This window comes from Heterodontus francisci, chromosome 32 (assembly GCF_036365525.1).
Source record: "Heterodontus francisci isolate sHetFra1 chromosome 32, sHetFra1.hap1, whole genome shotgun sequence".
In the NCBI taxonomy this organism is placed as follows: Eukaryota; Metazoa; Chordata; class Chondrichthyes; order Heterodontiformes; family Heterodontidae; genus Heterodontus; species Heterodontus francisci.
The window spans coordinates 54,882,361-54,903,441 of NC_090402.1; the positions used below are offsets into that span (position 1 = coordinate 54,882,361).

General features: G+C 36.4%; 1 protein-coding gene across 1 annotated transcript in view; it reads left to right on the forward strand.

Annotated features, from left to right (window-relative positions):
- Positions 1–395: 395 nt before the first annotated feature.
- LOC137347821 (prostaglandin-H2 D-isomerase-like) overlaps positions 396–21,081 on the forward strand; it is a 115,697-nt gene continuing 95,011 nt past the window's right edge. Inside the window, exon 1 of the mRNA XM_068012838.1 lies at positions 396–582. Coding sequence (XP_067868939.1) covers positions 572–582 — 11 coding nt within the window. The 5' untranslated portion in view covers positions 396–571. The remainder of the gene's footprint in view (positions 583–21,081) is intronic.

Here is a 21,081-nt window from a genome sequence, read left to right on the forward strand (position 1 = left end):
ATGCGAAAATGTGTTGATAATCTGGTTTTGTGATGTTAATTGAGGGATAAATCTTGATTGGGACACCGCAGATCAATCCCATGCTTCTCTTCATAATAGTGCCATGGGATCTTTTCTGTCCACCTGAGAGAGCAGACAGGGCATTAGTTAAAAGTCTCATCCAAAATATGGCTCCTTGCATATCACTGCGCTGCAAAGTCGCCACTGAAGCTTTCGTGCTCAACTCCTGGAATGGGACTTGAACCACGATCTTGGGATTTTGAGGTAAGCGCTCTGCAAACTGAGCCACAGCTGACACAAGTACAGGTTGCTGTTAATATAGTGAATGATTTCCAGCTCATGAGAAGCATCAACAGTAGATATTTGATGAACTCTATATAAACTGGGATTGCGACATCTCGAGGCAGACAGCTCCCTGTTGTCCCACATTGTCAGTTGATTCTGTTACTTTGGAACAGACCGGAGAAAATGAGCCGTTGCCTTGTGCTATTACTTGCTGCGCTCTCCCTGGGGACTGGAGCTGCTGTCTCACTGATGCCAACCAACAATGTTCAAGTTCAAGAAAACTTAGATGTCAATCAGGTAATCAATATCATATTTAATACAGAAACTCGGGGTCCAGGTTTGGGGACCACAGTATCTCTGAGACTGGGTTTGGCTCTGTAGTTAATGCAGTAACTCTGGGTTTGAGGATTGTAGTTAATTGCAGTAACTCTGTGTGTGGGTTTGGGGACTGTAGTTAATGCAGTAACTCTGGGTCCGTGTTTGGGGACTGTAGTTAATGCAGTAACTCTGGGTCTGGGTTTGGGGACTGCAGTTAATGCAGTAATTCTGGGACTGGATTTGGGGACTGTAGTTAATGCAGTAACTCTGGGTCTGGGTTTGGGGACTGTAGTTAATGCAGTAACTCTGGGTCTGGGTTTGGGGACTGTAGTTAATGCAGTAACTCTGTGTCTGGGTTTGGGGACTGTAGTTAATGCAGTAACTCTGGGTCCGTGTTTGGGGACTGTAGTTAATGCAGTAACTCTGGGTCTGGGTTTGGGGACTGCAGTTAATGCAGTAATTCTGGGACTGGGTTTGGGGACTGTAGTTAATGCAGTAACTCTGGGACTGGGTTTGGGGACTGCAGTTAATGCAGTAATTCTGGGACTGGGTTTGGGGACTGTAGTTAATGCAGTAACTCTGGGTCTGGGTTTGGGGACTGCAGTTAATGCAGTAATTCTGGGACTGGGTTTGGGGACTGTAGTTAATGCAGTAACTCTGGGTCTGGGTTTGGGGACTGTAGTTAATGCAGTAACTCTGGGTCTGCGTTTGGGGACTGTAGTTAATGCAGTAATTCTGGGACTGGGTTTGGGGACTGTAGTTAATGCAGTAATTCTGGGACTGGGTTTGGGGACTGTAGTTAATGCAGTAACTCTGGGTCAGGGTTTGGAGACTGCAGTTAATGCAGTAACTCTGGGTCTGGGTTTGGGGACTGTAGTTAATGCAGTAACTCTGGGTCAGGGTTTGGAGACTGCAGTTAATGCAGTAACTCTGGGTCTGGGTTTTGAGACTGTAGTAAATGCAGTAACTCTGGGTCTGGGTTTGGGGACTGTAGTTAATGCAGTAACTCTGGGTCGGGGTTTGGAGACTGTAGTAAATGCAGTAACTCTGGGTCTGGGTTTGGGGACTGCAGTTAATGCAGTAACTCTGGGTCTGGGTTTGGGGACTGTAGTTCATGCAGTAATTCTGGGACTGGGTTTGGGGACTGTAGTTAATGCAGTAACTCTGGGTCTGGGTTTGGGGACTGTATTTAATGCAGTAATTCTGGGACTGGGTTTGGGGACTGTAGTTAATGCAGTAATTCTGGGACTGGGTTTGGAGACTGTAGTTAATGCAGTAACTCTGGGTCTGGGTTTGGGGACTGTAGTTATTGCAGTAACTCTGGGTCTGGGTTTGGGGACTGTAGCAAATGCAGTAACTCTGGGTCTGGGATTGGGACTGTAGTTAATGCAGTAACTCTGGGTCTGGGTTTGTGGACTGTAGTTAATGCAGAAACTCTGGGTCTGGGTTTGGGGACTGTAGTTAATGCAGAAACTCTGGGGCTGTGTTTGGGGAAGATAGTTAATGCAGTCACTCTGGGTCTGGGTTTGGGGACTGTCGTTAATGCAGTAACTCTGGGTCTGGGTTTGGGGAAGATAGTTAATGCAGTCACTCTGGGGTGGGTTTGGGGACGGTAGTTAATGCACAAACTCTGGGTCTGGGTTTGGGGACTGTAATTAATGCAGTAACTCTGGGTCTGGGTTTTGAGACTGCTGTTAATGCAGTAACTCTGGGTCTGGGTTTGGGGACTGTAGTTAATGCAGTAACTCTGGGTCTGGGTTTGGGGACTACAGTTAATGCAGTAACTCTGGGTCTGGGTTTGGGGAAGATAGTTAATGCAGTCACTCTGGGGTGGGTTTGGGGACGGTAGTTAATGCACAAACTCTGGGTCTGGGTTTGGGGACTGTAATTAATGCAGTAACTCTGGGTCTGGGTTTTGAGACTGCTGTTAATGCAGTAACTCTGGGTCTGGGTTTGGGGACTGTAGTTAATGCAGTAACTCTGGGTCTGGGTTTTGAGACTGCTGTTAATGCAGTAACTCTGGGTCTGGGTTTGGGGACTGTAGTTAATGCAGTAACTCTGGGTCTGGGTTTTGAGACTGCTGTTAATGCAGTAACTCTGGGTCTGGGTTTGGGAACTGCAGTTAATGCAGTAATTCTGGGTCTGGGTTTGGGGACTGTAGTTAATGCAGAAATTCCGGGACTGGGTTTGGGGACTGTAGTTAATGCAGTAATTCTGGGACTGGGTTTGGGGACTGTAGTTAATGCAGTAATTCTGGGTCTGGGTTTGGGGACTGTAGTTAATGCAGAAATTCCGGGACTGGGTTTGGGGACTGTAGTTAATGCAGTAACTCTGGGTCTGGGTTTGGGGACTGTAGTTAATGCAGTAATTCTGGGACTGGGTTTGGGGACTGTAGTTAATGCAGAAATTCCGGGACTGGGTTTGGGGACTGTAGTTAATGCAGTAATTCTGGGACTGGGACAATATAGAGACTGATTTATAGCTCATTGATAATAGAGACACTGATTTACAGCTCCCTGATAATACATAGACTGATTTACAGCTCGTTGATTATAGAGAGACTGATTTACAGCTCACTCTTAATGTATGGACTGATTTACAGCTCACTGATAATATAGAGACAGATTTCTATCTCACTGATAATAGAGAAACTGCTTTGCAAGTCACTGATAATATCGAGACCGTTTTAAAGCTCACTGATATTACAGAGACTGATTTACAGATCACTGATAATAGAGAGACTGATTTCCAGCTCACTGATAATACAGAGACTGATTTATAGCTCATGGATAATAGGGAGACTAATTTACAGCTCACTCTTAATATGGAGATTGATTTTCAGATCAATGATAATATCGAGACTGATTGACAGCTCACTGATCATATCGAGACCGTTTTAAAGCTCACTGATAATACAGAGACTGATTCATAGCTCACTGATAATACAGAGACTGATTTCCAACTCACTAATAATATTGAGACTGATTTACAGCTCGCTGATAATATAGAGACTGATTTGTAGCTCACTGATAATATAGAGACTGATTTACAACTCACTGATAATAGAGAGAATGATTTACAACTCACTGATAATATAGAGACTGATTTGTAGCTCACTGATAATATAGAGACTGATTTGTAGCTCACTGATAATATAGAGACTGATTTACAACTCACTGATAATATAGAGACTGATTTACAACTCACTGATAATATAGAGACTGATTTATAGCTCATTGATAATAGAGAGACTGACTTACAGCTCATTCTTCATGTTGAGACTGATTTACAACTCACTCTTAATAAAGAGACAGATTTAATGCTCACTGATAATATAAAGACAGATTTATATCTCATTGATAATAAAGAGATTGATTTACAGCTCACTGATAATAGAGAGACTGATTTACAGCTCACTGATAATACAGAGATTGATTTACAGCTCACTGATAATAGAGAGACTGATTTACAGCTCACTGATAATAGAGAGATTGATTTAAAGCTCACTGATAATAGAGAGACTGATTTACAGCTCACTGATAATACAGAGATTGATTTACAGCTCACTGATAATAGAGAGACTGATTTACAGCTCACTGATGATAGAGAGACTGAATTACAGCTCACTGATAATATAGAGACTGATTTACAGCTCGCTGATAATATGGAGAATGATTTATAGCTCACTGATAATGGAGAGACTGATTTACAGCTCACTGATGATAGAGAGACTGAATTACAGCTCACTGATAATATAGAGACTGATTTACAGCTCGCTGATAATATGGAGAATGATTTATAGCTCACTGATAATGGAGAGACTGATTTACAGCTCATTCTTAATCAAGAGACTGATTTACAGCTCACTGATGATAGAGAGACTGAATTACAGCTCACTGATAATATAGAGACTGATTTACAGCTCGCTGATAATATGGAGAATGATTTATAGCTCACTGATAATGGAGAGACTGATTTACAGCTCATTCTTAATCAAGAGACTGATTTACAGCTCACTGACAATATAGAGACAGATTTATAGCTCATTGATAATAGAGAGACTGATTTACAGCTCACTGATAATATAGAGACAGATTTACAGCTCGCTGATAATATAGAGACAGATTTACAGCTCACTGATAATACAGAGATTGATTTACAGCTCACTGATAAGACAGAGATTGATTTACAGCTCACTGATAATAGAGAAACTGATTTGCAAGTCACTAATAATGGAGAGACTTATTTGCAGCTCACTGATAATTTCGAGACTGGTTTACAACTCACTGACAATACAGAGACGGATTTACAGCTCACTGATAATATAGAGACTGATTTACAACTCACTGATAATATTGAGACTGATTTACAACTCACTGATAATAGGGAGACTGATTTACAACGCACTGATAATATAGAGACTGATTTACAACTCACTGATAATATTGAGACTGATTTACAACTCACTGATAATAGGGAGACTGATTTACAACTCACTGATAATATCGAGACTGATTTACAACTCACTGATAATATAGAGACTGATTTACAGCTCACTGATAATATAGGGACTGATTTACAACTCACTGATAATATTGAGACACATTTAGAACTCACTGATAATAGGGAGACTGATTTACAACTCACTAATAATATCGAGACTGATTTACAACTCACTGATAATATAGAGACTGATTTACAACTCACTGATAATAGGGAGACTGATTTACAGCTCACTGATAATATTGAGACTGATTTAGAACTCACTGATAATATTGAGACTGATTTAGAACTCACTGATAATATTGAGACTGATTTACAACTCACTGATAATAGGGAGACTGATTTACAACTCACTGATAATAGGAGACAGATTTACAACTCACTGATAATATAGAGACTGATTTACAACTCACTGATAATAGGGAGACTGATTTACAGCTCACTGATAATATTGAGACTGATTTAGAACTCACTGATAATATTGAGACTGATTTAGAACTCACTGATAATATTGAGACTGATTTACAACTCACTGATAATAGGGAGACTGATTTACAACTCACTGATAATAGGAGACAGATTTACAACTCACTGATAATATTGAGACTGATTTACAACTCACTGATAATAGGAGACAGATTTACAACTCACTGATAATATTGAGACTGATTTAGAACTCACTGATAATAGGAGACAGATTTACAACTCACTGATAATATAGAGACTGATTTACAACTCACTGATAATATGGAGACTGATTTACAACTCACTGATAATAAAGAGACTGATTTACAACTCACTGATAATATTGAGACTGATTTACAACTCACTGATAATAGGGAGACTGATTTACAACTCACTGATAATATGGAGACTGATTTACAACTCACTGATAATAAAGAGACTGATTTACAACTCACTGATAATATTGAGACTGATTTACAACTCACTGATAATAGGGAGACTGATTTACAACTCACTGACAATATAGAGACTGATTTACTACTCACTGATAATATAGAGACTAATTTACAACTCACTGATAATATAGAGACTAATTTGCAACTCACTGATAATACAGAGAGTAATTTACAACTCACTGATAACACAGAGACTAATTTGCAACTCACTGATAATAGAGAGACTGATTTCCAACTCACTGATAATAGGGAGACTGATTTACAACTCACTGATAATAGAGAGACTGATTTCCAACTCACTGATAATAGGGAGACTGATTTACAACTCACTGATAATATAGAGACTGATTTACAGCTCACTGATGATATAAAGACTGATTTACAGCTCACTGATAATAGGGAGACTGATTTACAACTCACTGATAATATAGAGACTGATTTACAGTTCACTGATAATAGGCAGACTGATTTCCAACTCAGTGATAATAGTGAGACTGATTTCCAACTCACTGATAATAGAGAGACTGATTTACAACTCACTGATAATAGAGAGACTGATTTCCAACTCACTGATAATAGGGAGACTGATTTACAGTTCACTGATAATATAGAGACTGATTTACAACTCACTGATAATAGGGAGACTGATTTACAACTCACTGATAATATAGAGACTGATTTACAGTTCACTGATAATAGGGAGACTGATTTACAACTCACTGATAATATAGAGACTGATTTACAGTTCACTGATAATAGGCAGACTGATTTCCAACTCAGTGATAATAGAGAGACTGATTTACAACTCACTGATAATAGAGAGACTGATTTCCAACTCACTGATAATAGAGAGACTGATATACAACTCACTGATAATAGAGAGACTGATTTACAGTTCACTGATAATAGGCAGACTGATTTCCAACTCACTGATAATAGAGAGACTGATTTACAACTCACTGATAATAGAGAGACTGATTTCCAACTCACTGATAATAGGGAGACTGATATACAACTCACTGATAATAGAGAGACTGATTTACAACTCACTGATCATAGGGAGACTGATTTACAACTCAGTGATAATAGAGAGACTGATTTCCAACTCACTGATAATAGAGAGACTGATTTACAACTCACTGATAATAGAGAGACTGATTTCCAACTCACTGATAATAGAGAGACTGATTTACAACTCACTGATCATAGGGAGACTGATTTACAACTCACTGATCATAGGGAGACTGATTTCCAACTCACTGATAATAGAGAGACTGATTTACAACTCACTGATAATAGAGAGACTGATATACAACTCACTGATAATAGAGAGACTGATTTCCAACTCACTGATAATAGAGAGACTGATTTACAACTCACTGATAATAGAGAGACTGATTTCCAACTCACTGATAATAGAGAGACTGATATACAACTCACTGATAATAGAGAGACTGATTTACAGTTCACTGATAATAGGCAGACTGATTTCCAACTCAGTGATAATAGAGAGACTGATTTCCAACTCACTGATAATAGAGAGACTGATTTACAACTCACTGATAATATTGAGACTGATTTCCAACTCACTGATAATAGGGAGACTGATATACAACTCACTGATAATAGAGAGACTGATTTACAACTCACTGATCATAGGGAGACTGATTTACAACTCACTGATAATGTAGAGTCTGATTTACAACTCACTGATAATATAGAGAGTAATTTACAACTCACTGATAATATAGAGACTAATTTGCAACTCACTGATAACAGAGAGACTGATTTCCAACTCACTGATAATAGGGAGACTGATTTACAACTCACTGATAACAGAGAGACTGATTTCCAACTCACTGATAATAGGGAGACTGATTTACAACTCACTGATAATAGAGAGACTGATTTCCAACTCACTGACAATATAGAGACTGATTTCCAACTCACTGATAATATAGAGACTAATTTGCAACTCACTGATAACAGAGAGACTGATTTCCAACTCACTGATAATAGGGAGACTGATTTACAACTCACTGATAATAGAGAGACTGATTTCCAACTCACTGACAATATAGAGACTGATTTACAACTCACTGATAATGTAGAGTCTGATTTACAACTCACTGATAATATAGAGACTGATTTACAACTCACTGATAACAGAGAGACTGATTTCCAACTCACTGATAATAGGGAGACTGATTTACAACTCACTGATAATAGAGAGACTGATTTGCAACTCACTGATAACAGAGAGACTGATTTCCAACTCACTGATAATAGGGAGACTGATTTACAACTCACTGATAATAGAGAGACTGATTTCCAACTCACTGATAATAGGGAGACTGATTTACAACTCACTGATAATAGAGAGACTGATTTGCAACTCACTGATAACAGAGAGACTGATTTCCAACTCACTGATAATAGGGAGACTGATTTACAACTCACTGATAATAGAGAGACTGATTTCCAACTCACTGATAATAGGGAGACTGATTTACAACTCACTGATAATAGAGAGACTGATTTCCAACTCACTGATAATATAGAGACTAATTTGCAACTCACTGATAACAGAGAGACTGATTTCCAACTCACTGATAATAGGGAGACTGATTTACAACTCACTGATAATAGAGAGACTGATTTCCAACTCACTGATAATATAGAGACTAATTTGCAACTCACTGATAACAGAGAGACTGATTTCCAACTCACTGATAATAGGGAGACTGATTTACAACTCACTGATAATAGAGAGACTGATTTCCAACTCACTGACAATATAGAGACTGATTTCCAACTCACTGATAATATAGAGACTAATTTGCAACTCACTGATAACAGAGAGACTGATTTCCAACTCACTGATAATAGGGAGACTGATTTCCAACTCACTGATAATAGAGAGACTGATTTCCAACTCACTGACAATATAGAGACTGATTTACAACTCACTGATAATGTAGAGTCTGATTTACAACTCACTGATAATATAGAGACTGATTTACAACTCACTGATAACAGAGAGACTGATTTCCAACTCACTGATAATAGGGAGACTGATTTACAACTCACTGATAATAGAGAGACTGATTTGCAACTCACTGATAACAGAGAGACTGATTTCCAACTCACTGATAATAGGGAGACTGATTTACAACTCACTGATAATAGAGAGACTGATTTCCAACTCACTGATAATAGGGAGACTGATTTACAGCTCACTGATAATAGAGAGACTGATTTGCAACTCACTGATAACAGAGAGACTGATTTCCAACTCACTGATAATAGGGAGACTGATTTACAACTCACTGATAATAGAGAGACTGATTTCCAACTCACTGATAATAGGGAGACTGATTTACAACTCACTGATAATAGAGAGACTGATTTCCAACTCACTGATAATATAGAGACTAATTTGCAACTCACTGATAACAGAGAGACTGATTTCCAACTCACTGATAATAGGGAGACTGATTTACAACTCACTGATAATAGAGAGACTGATTTCCAACTCACTGATAATAGGGAGACTGATTTACAACTCACTGATAATAGAGAGACTGATTTCCAACTCACTGATAATATAGAGACTAATTTACAACTCACTGATAATATAGAGAGTAATTTACAACTCACTGATAATATAGAGACTAATTGGCAACTCACTGATAATAGGGAGACTGATTTACAACTCACTGATAATAGAGAGACTGATTTCCAACTCACTGATAATAGGGAGACTGATTTACAACTCACTGATAATAGGGAGACTGATTTACAACGCACTGATAATAGGGAGACTGATATACAACTCACTGATAATATAGAGACTGATTTACAACTCACTGATAATATAGAGACTAATTTGCAACTCACTGATAATAGGGAGACTGATATACAACTCACTGATAATAGGGAGACTGATTTACAACTCACTGATAATAGGGAGACTGATTTCCAACTCACTGATAATAGGGAGACTGATTTACAACTCACTGATCATCGGGAGACTGATTTACAACTCACTGATAATGTAGAGTCTGATTTACAACTCACTGACAATATAGAGACTAATTTACAACTCACTGATAATATAGAGACTGATTTCCAACTCACTGATAATAGGGAGACTGATTTACAACTCACTGATCATCGGGAGACTGATTTACAACTCACTGATAATGTAGAGTCTGATTTACAACTCACTGACAATATAGAGACTAATTTGCAACTCACTGATAATAGAGAGACTGATTTACAACTCACTGATAATAGAGAGACTGATTTCCAACTCACTGATAATAGGGAGACTGATTTACAACTCACTGATCATCGGGAGACTGATTTACAACTCACTGATAATGTAGAGTCTGATTTACAACTCACTGACAATATAGAGACTAATTTACAACTCACTGATAATATAGAGACTAATTTACAACTCACTGATAATATAGAGACTGATTTACAACTCACTGATAATATAGAGACTAATTTACAACTCACTGATAATATAGAGACTAATTTACAACTCACTGATAATATAGAGACTAATTTACAACTCACTGATAATAGAGAGACTGATTTCCAACTCACTGATAATATAGAGACTAATTTACAACTCACTGATAATATAGAGAGTAATTTACAACTCACTGATAATATAGAGACTAATTGGCAACTCACTGATAATAGGGAGACTGATTTACAACTCACTGATAATAGAGAGACTGATTTCCAACTCACTGATAATAGGGAGACTGATTTACAACTCACTGATAATAGGGAGACTGATTTACAACGCACTGATAATAGGGAGACTGATATACAACTCACTGATAATATAGAGACTGATTTACAACTCACTGATAATATAGAGACTAATTTGCAACTCACTGATAATAGGGAGACTGATATACAACTCACTGATAATAGGGAGACTGATTTACAACTCACTGATAATAGGGAGACTGATTTCCAACTCACTGATAATAGGGAGACTGATTTACAACTCACTGATCATCGGGAGACTGATTTACAACTCACTGATAATGTAGAGTCTGATTTACAACTCACTGACAATATAGAGACTAATTTACAACTCACTGATAATATAGAGACTAATTTGCAACTCACTGATAATAGAGAGACTGATTTACAACTCACTGATAATAGAGAGACTGATTTCCAACTCACTGATAATAGGGAGACTGATTTACAACTCACTGATCATCGGGAGACTGATTTACAACTCACTGATAATGTAGAGTCTGATTTACAACTCACTGACAATATAGAGACTAATTTACAACTCACTGATAATATAGAGACTAATTTACAACTCACTGATAATATAGAGACTGATTTACAACTCACTGATAATATAGAGACTAATTTACAACTCACTGATAATATAGAGACTAATTTACAACTCACTGATAATATAGAGACTAATTTACAACTCACTGATAATATAGAGACTGATTTACAACTCACTGATAATATAGAGACTAATTTACAACTCACTGATAATATAGAGACTAATTTACAACTCACTGATAATATAGAGACTAATTTACAACTCACTGATAATATAGAGACTAATTTACAACTCACTGATAATATAGAGACTAATTTACAACTCACTGATAATGTAGAGTCTGATTTACAACTCACTGACAATATAGAGACTAATTTACAACTCACTGATAATCTGGAGACTAATTTGCAACTCACTGATAATATAGAGAGTAATTTACAACTCACTGATAATAGAGAGACTAATTTGCAACTCACTGATAATAGGGAGACTGATTTACAACTCACTGATCATCGGGAGACTGATTTACAACTCACTGATAATACAGAGACTAATTTGCAACTCACTGATAATATAGAGAGTAATTTACAACTCACTGATAATAGAGAGACTAATTTACAACTCACTGATAATAGAGAGACTAATTTGCAACTCACTGATAATAGGGAGACTGATTTACAACTCACTGATCATCGGGAGACTGATTTACAACTCACTGATAATAGAGAGACTGATTTCCAACTCACTGATAATAGGGAGACTGATTTACAACTCACTGATCATCGGGAGACTGATTTACAACTCACTGATAATGTAGAGTCTGATTTACAACTCACTGACAATATAGAGACTAATTTACAACTCACTGATAATATAGAGACTAATTTGCAACTCACTGATAATAGAGAGACTGATTTACAACTCACTGATAATAGAGAGACTGATTTCCAACTCACTGATAATAGGGAGACTGATTTACAACTCACTGATCATCGGGAGACTGATTTACAACTCACTGATAATGTAGAGTCTGATTTACAACTCACTGACAATATAGAGACTAATTTACAACTCACTGATAATATAGAGACTGATTTACAACTCACTGATAATACAGAGACTAATTTGCAACTCACTGATAATATAGAGAGTAATTTACAACTCACTGATAATAGAGAGACTAATTTACAACTCACTGATAATAGAGAGACTAATTTGCAACTCACTGATAATAGGGAGACTGATTTACAACTCACTGATCATCGGGAGACTGATTTACAACTCACTGATAATAGAGAGACTGATTTCCAACTCACTGATAATAGGGAGACTGATTTACAACTCACTGATCATCGGGAGACTGATTTACAACTCACTGATAATGTAGAGTCTGATTTACAACTCACTGACAATATAGAGACTAATTTACAACTCACTGATAATATAGAGACTAATTTGCAACTCACTGATAATAGAGAGACTGATTTACAACTCACTGATAATAGAGAGACTGATTTCCAACTCACTGATAATAGGGAGACTGATTTACAACTCACTGATCATCGGGAGACTGATTTACAACTCACTGATAATGTAGAGTCTGATTTACAACTCACTGACAATATAGAGACTAATTTACAACTCACTGATAATATAGAGACTAATTTACAACTCACTGATAATATAGAGAGTAATTTACAACTCACTGATAATAGAGAGACTAATTTGCAACTCACTGATAATATAGAGACTGATTTCCAACTCACTGATAATAGGGAGACTGATTTACAACTCACTGATAATAGAGAGACTGATTTCCAACTCACTGATCATAGGGAGACTGATTTACAACTCACTGATAATATAGAGACTAATTTGCCACTCACTGATAATGTAGAGACTGACTTACAGCTCACTGATAATAGGAGACTGATTTACAACTCACTGATAATAGGGAGACTGATTTACAACTCACTGATAATATAGGGACTGATTTACAGCTCACTGATAATATAGAGACTGATTTACAGCTCACAGATAATAGGGAGACTGATTTACAACTCACTGATAATATAGAGACTAATTTGCCACTCACTGATAATGTAGAGACTGACTTACAGCTCACTGATAATAGGAGACTGATTTACAACTCACTGATAATAGGGAGACTGATTTACAACTCACTGATAATATAGAGACTGATTTACAGCTCACTGATAATATAGAGACTGATTTACAGCTCACAGATAATAGGGAGACTGATTTACAACTCACTGATAAGAGGGAGACTGATTCACAACTCACTGATAATATAGAGACTGATTTACAACTCACTGATAATATGGAGACTGATTTACAACTCACTGATAATAGGGAGACTGATTTACAACTCACTGATAATATAGAGACTGATTTACAACTCACTGATAATATGGAGACTGATTTACAACTCACTGATAATAGGGAGACTGATTTACAACTCACTGATAATATAGAGACTAATTTACAACTCACTGATAATAGGGAGACTGATTTACAACTCACTGATAATATAGAGACTAATTTGCCACTCACTGATAATGTAGAGACTGACTTACAGCTCACTGATAATAGGAGACTGATTTACAACTCACTGATAATAGGGAGACTGATTTACAACTCACTGATAATATAGAGACTGATTTACAGCTCACTGATAATATAGAGACTGATTTACAGCTCACTGATAATAGGGAGACTGATTTACAACTCACTGATCATCGGGAGACTGATTTACAACTCACTGATAATGTAGAGTCTGATTTACAACTCACTGACAATATAGAGACTAATTTACAACTCACTGATAATATAGAGACTAATTTGCAACTCACTGATAATAGAGAGACTGATTTACAACTCACTGATAATAGAGAGACTGATTTCCAACTCACTGATAATAGGGAGACTGATTTACAACTCACTGATCATCGGGAGACTGATTTACAACTCACTGATAATGTAGAGTCTGATTTACAACTCACTGACAATATAGAGACTAATTTACAACTCACTGATAATATAGAGACTAATTTACAACTCACTGATAATATAGAGAGTAATTTACAACTCACTGATAATAGAGAGACTAATTTGCAACTCACTGATAATATAGAGACTGATTTCCAACTCACTGATAATAGGGAGACTGATTTACAACTCACTGATAATAGAGAGACTGATTTCCAACTCACTGATCATAGGGAGACTGATTTACAACTCACTGATAATATAGAGACTAATTTGCCACTCACTGATAATGTAGAGACTGACTTACAGCTCACTGATAATAGGAGACTGATTTACAACTCACTGATAATAGGGAGACTGATTTACAACTCACTGATAATATAGGGACTGATTTACAGCTCACTGATAATATAGAGACTGATTTACAGCTCACAGATAATAGGGAGACTGATTTACAACTCACTGATAATATAGAGACTAATTTGCCACTCACTGATAATGTAGAGACTGACTTACAGCTCACTGATAATAGGAGACTGATTTACAACTCACTGATAATAGGGAGACTGATTTACAACTCACTGATAATATAGAGACTGATTTACAGCTCACTGATAATATAGAGACTGATTTACAGCTCACAGATAATAGGGAGACTGATTTACAACTCACTGATAAGAGGGAGACTGATTCACAACTCACTGATAATATAGAGACTGATTTACAACTCACTGATAATATGGAGACTGATTTACAACTCACTGATAATAGGGAGACTGATTTACAACTCACTGATAATATAGAGACTGATTTACAACTCACTGATAATATGGAGACTGATTTACAACTCACTGATAATAGGGAGACTGATTTACAACTCACTGATAATATAGAGACTAATTTACAACTCACTGATAATAGGGAGACTGATTTACAACTCACTGATAATATAGAGACTAATTTGCCACTCACTGATAATGTAGAGACTGACTTACAGCTCACTGATAATAGGAGACTGATTTACAACTCACTGATAATAGGGAGACTGATTTACAACTCACTGATAATATAGAGACTGATTTACAGCTCACTGATAATATAGAGACTGATTTACAGCTCACTGATAATAGGGAGACTGATTTACAACTCACTGATAAGAGGGAGACTGATTCACAACTCACTGATAATATAGAGACTGATTTACAACTCACTGATAATATGGAGACTGATTTACAACTCACTGATAATAGGGAGACTGATTTACAACTCACTGATAATATAGAGACTGATTTACAGCTCACTGATAAGAGGGAGACTGATTTACAGCTCACTGATAAGAGGGAGACTGATTTACAACTCACTGATAAGAGGGAGACTGATTTACAGCTCACTGATAATAGGGAGACTGATTTACAACTCACTGACAATACAGAGATTGATTTACAACTCACTGATAATAGGGAGACTGATTTACGACTCTGATAATATAGAGACTGATTTACAGCTCACTGATAATAGGGAGACTGATTTACAGCTCACTGATAATGTTGAGACTGATTTACAACTCACTGATAATAGGGAGACTGATTTACAACTCTGCTAATATAGAGAGTGATTTACAACTCACTGATAATATAGAGACTCATTTGCAGCTCACTGATAATATAGAGACTGATTTACAGCTCACTGACAATAGGGAGACTGATTTACAACTCACTGATAATATAGAGACTGACTTACAACTCACTGATAATATAGAGACTGATTTACAACTCACTGATAATATTGAGACTGATTTCCAACTCACTGATAATATTGAGACTGATTTACAACTCACTGATAATATTGAGACTGATTTACAACTCACTGATAATATGGAGACTGATTTACAGCTCACTGATAATATAGAAACTAATTTGCAACTCACTGATAATATAGAGACAGATTTGCAACTCACTGATAATATAGAGACTGATTTACAACTCACTGATAATATAGAGACTGATTTACAACTCACTGATAATATAGAGACTAATTTGCAACTCACTGATAATATAGAGACTAATTTACAACTCACTGATAATATAGAGACTAATTTGCAACTCACTGATAATACAGAGACTGATTTACAACTCACTGATAATAGGGAGACTGATTTACAACTCACTGATAATAGAGAGACTGATTTCCAACTCACTGATAATAGGGAGACTGATTTACAACTCACTGATAATAGGGAGACTGATTTACAACTCACTGATCATAGGGAGACTGATTTACAACTCACTGATCATAGGAGACTGATTTACAACTCACTGATAATATCGAGACTGATTTACAACTCACTGATAATATAGAGACTGATTTACAGCTCACTGATAATAGGTAGACTGATTTACAACTCACTGATAATATAGAGACTGATTTGCAGCTCACTGATAATGTACAGACTGATTTACAGCTCACTGATAATAGGAGACTGATTTACAACTCACTGATAATATCGAGACTGATTTACAGCTCACTGATAATAGGAGACTGATTTACAACTCACTGATAATATCGAGACTGATTTACAACTCACTGATAATATAGAGACTGATTTACAGCTCACTGATAATAGGGAGACTGATTTACAACTCACTGATAATATAGAGAATGATTTACAACTCACTGATAATATCGAGACTGATTTCCAACTCACCGATAATATAGAGACTGATTTACAGCTCACTGATAATAGGGAGACTGATTTACAACTCACTGATAATATCGAGACTGATTTACAGCTCACTGATAATAGGAGACTGATTTACAACTCACTGATAATATCGAGACTGATTTACAACTCACTGATAATATAGAGACTGATTTACAGCTCACTGATAATAGGGAGACTGATTTACAACTCACTGATAATATTGAGACTGATTTACAACTCACTGATAATATCGAGACTGACTTACAGCTCACTGATAATAGGAGACTGATTTACAACTCACTGATAATAGGGAGACTGATTTACAACTCACTGATAATATAGGGACTGATTTACAGCTCACTGATAATATAGAGACTGATTTACAGCTCACAGATAATAGGGAGACTGATTTACAACTCACTGATAATATAGAGACTAATTTGCCACTCACTGATAATGTAGAGACTGACTTACAGCTCACTGATAATAGGAGACTGATTTACAACTCACTGATAATAGGGAGACTGATTTACAACTCACTGACAATATAGAGACTAATTTACAACTCACTGATAATATAGAGACTAATTTGCAACTCACTGATAATAGAGAGACTGATTTACAACTCACTGATAATAGAGAGACTGATTTCCAACTCACTGATAATAGGGAGACTGATTTACAACTCACTGATCATCGGGAGACTGATTTACAACTCACTGATAATGTAGAGTCTGATTTACAACTCACTGACAATATAGAGACTAATTTACAACTCACTGATAATATAGAGACTGATTTACAACTCACTGATAATACAGAGACTAATTTGCAACTCACTGATAATATAGAGAGTAATTTACAACTCACTGATAATAGAGAGACTAATTTACAACTCACTGATAATAGAGAGACTAATTTGCAACTCACTGATAATAGGGAGACTGATTTACAACTCACTGATCATCGGGAGACTGATTTACAACTCACTGATAATAGAGAGACTGATTTCCAACTCACTGATAATAGGGAGACTGATTTACAACTCACTGATCATCGGGAGACTGATTTACAACTCACTGATAATGTAGAGTCTGATTTACAACTCACTGACAATATAGAGACTAATTTACAACTCACTGATAATATAGAGACTAATTTGCAACTCACTGATAATAGAGAGACTGATTTACAACTCACTGATAATAGAGAGACTGATTTCCAACTCACTGATAATAGGGAGACTGATTTACAACTCACTGATCATCGGGAGACTGATTTACAACTCACTGATAATGTAGAGTCTGATTTACAACTCACTGACAATATAGAGACTAATTTACAACTCACTGATAATATAGAGACTAATTTACAACTCACTGATAATATAGAGAGTAATTTACAACTCACTGATAATAGAGAGACTAATTTGCAACTCACTGATAATATAGAGACTGATTTCCAACTCACTGATAATAGGGAGACTGATTTACAACTCACTGATAATAGAGAGACTGATTTCCAACTCACTGATCATAGGGAGACTGATTTACAACTCACTGATAATATAGAGACTAATTTGCCACTCACTGATAATGTAGAGACTGACTTACAGCTCACTGATAATAGGAGACTGATTTACAACTCACTGATAATAGGGAGACTGATTTACAACTCACTGATAATATAGGGACTGATTTACAGCTCACTGATAATATAGAGACTGATTTACAGCTCACAGATAATAGGGAGACTGATTTACAACTCACTGATAATATAGAGACTAATTTGCCACTCACTGATAATGTAGAGACTGACTTACAGCTCACTGATAATAGGAGACTGATTTACAACTCACTGATAATAGGGAGACTGATTTACAACTCACTGATAATATAGAGACTGATTTACAGCTCACTGATAATATAGAGACTGATTTACAGCTCACAGATAATAGGGAGACTGATTTACAACTCACTGATAAGAGGGAGACTGATTCACAACTCACTGATAATATAGAGACTGATTTACAACTCACTGATAATATGGAGACTGATTTACAACTCACTGATAATAGGGAGACTGATTTACAACTCACTGATAATATAGAGACTGATTTACAACTCACTGATAATATGGAGACTGATTTACAACTCACTGATAATAGGGAGACTGATTTACAACTCACTGATAATATAGAGACTAATTTACAACTCACTGATAATAGGGAGACTGATTTACAACTCACTGATAATATAGAGACTAATTTGCCACTCACTGATAATGTAGAGACTGACTTACAGCTCACTGATAATAGGAGACTGATTTACAACTCACTGATAATAGGGAGACTGATTTACAACTCACTGATAATATAGAGACTGATTTACAGCTCACTGATAATATAGAGACTGATTTACAGCTCACTGATAATAGGGAGACTGATTTACAACTCACTGATCATCGGGAGACTGATTTACAACTCACTGATAATGTAGAGTCTGATTTACAACTCACTGACAATATAGAGACTAATTTACAACTCACTGATAATATAGAGACTAATTTGCAACTCACTGATAATAGAGAGACTGATTTACAACTCACTGATAATAGAGAGACTGATTTCCAACTCACTGATAATAGGGAGACTGATTTACAACTCACTGATCATCGGGAGACTGATTTACAACTCACTGATAATGTAGAGTCTGATTTACAACTCACTGACAATATAGAGACTAATTTACAACTCACTGATAATATAGAGACTAATTTACAACTCACTGATAATATAGAGAGTAATTTACAACTCACTGATAATAGAGAGACTAATTTGCAACTCACTGATAATATAGAGACTGATTTCCAACTCACTGATAATAGGGAGACTGATTTACAACTCACTGATAATAGAGAGACTGATTTCCAACTCACTGATCATAGGGAGACTGATTTACAACTCACTGATAATATAGAGACTAATTTGCCACTCACTGATAATGTAGAGACTGACTTACAGCTCACTGATAATAGGAGACTGATTTACAACTCACTGATAATAGGGAGACTGATTTACAACTCACTGATAATATAGGGACTGATTTACAGCTCACTGATAATATAGAGACTGATTTACAGCTCACAGATAATAGGGAGACTGATTTACAACTCACTGATAATATAGAGACTAATTTGCCACTCACTGATAATGTAGAGACTGACTTACAGCTCACTGATAATAGGAGACTGATTTACAACTCACTGATAATAGGGAGACTGATTTACAACTCACTGATAATATAGAGACTGATTTACAGCTCACTGATAATATAGAGACTGATTTACAGCTCACAGATAATAGGGAGACTGATTTACAACTCACTGATAAGAGGGAGACTGATTCACAACTCACTGATAATATAGAGACTGATTTACAACTCACTGATAATATGGAGACTGATTTACAACTCACTGATAATAGGGAGACTGATTTACAACTCACTGATAATATAGAGACTGATTTACAACTCACTGATAATATGGAGACTGATTTACAACTCACTGATAATAGGGAGACTGATTTACAACTCACTGATAATATAGAGACTAATTTACAACTCACTGATAATAGGGAGACTGATTTACAACTCACTGATAATATAGAGACTAATTTGCCACTCACTGATAATGTAGAGACTGACTTACAGCTCACTGATAATAGGAGACTGATTTACAACTCACTGATAATAGGGAGACTGATTTACAACTCACTGATAATATAGAGACTGATTTACAGCTCACTGATAATATAGAGACTGATTTACAGCTCACTGATAATAGGGAGACTGATTTACAACTCACTGATAAGAGGGAGACTGATTCACAACTCACTGATAATATAGAGACTGATTTACAACTCACTGATAATATGGAGACTGATTTACAACTCACTGATAATAGGGAGACTGATTTACAACTCACTGATAATATAGAGACTG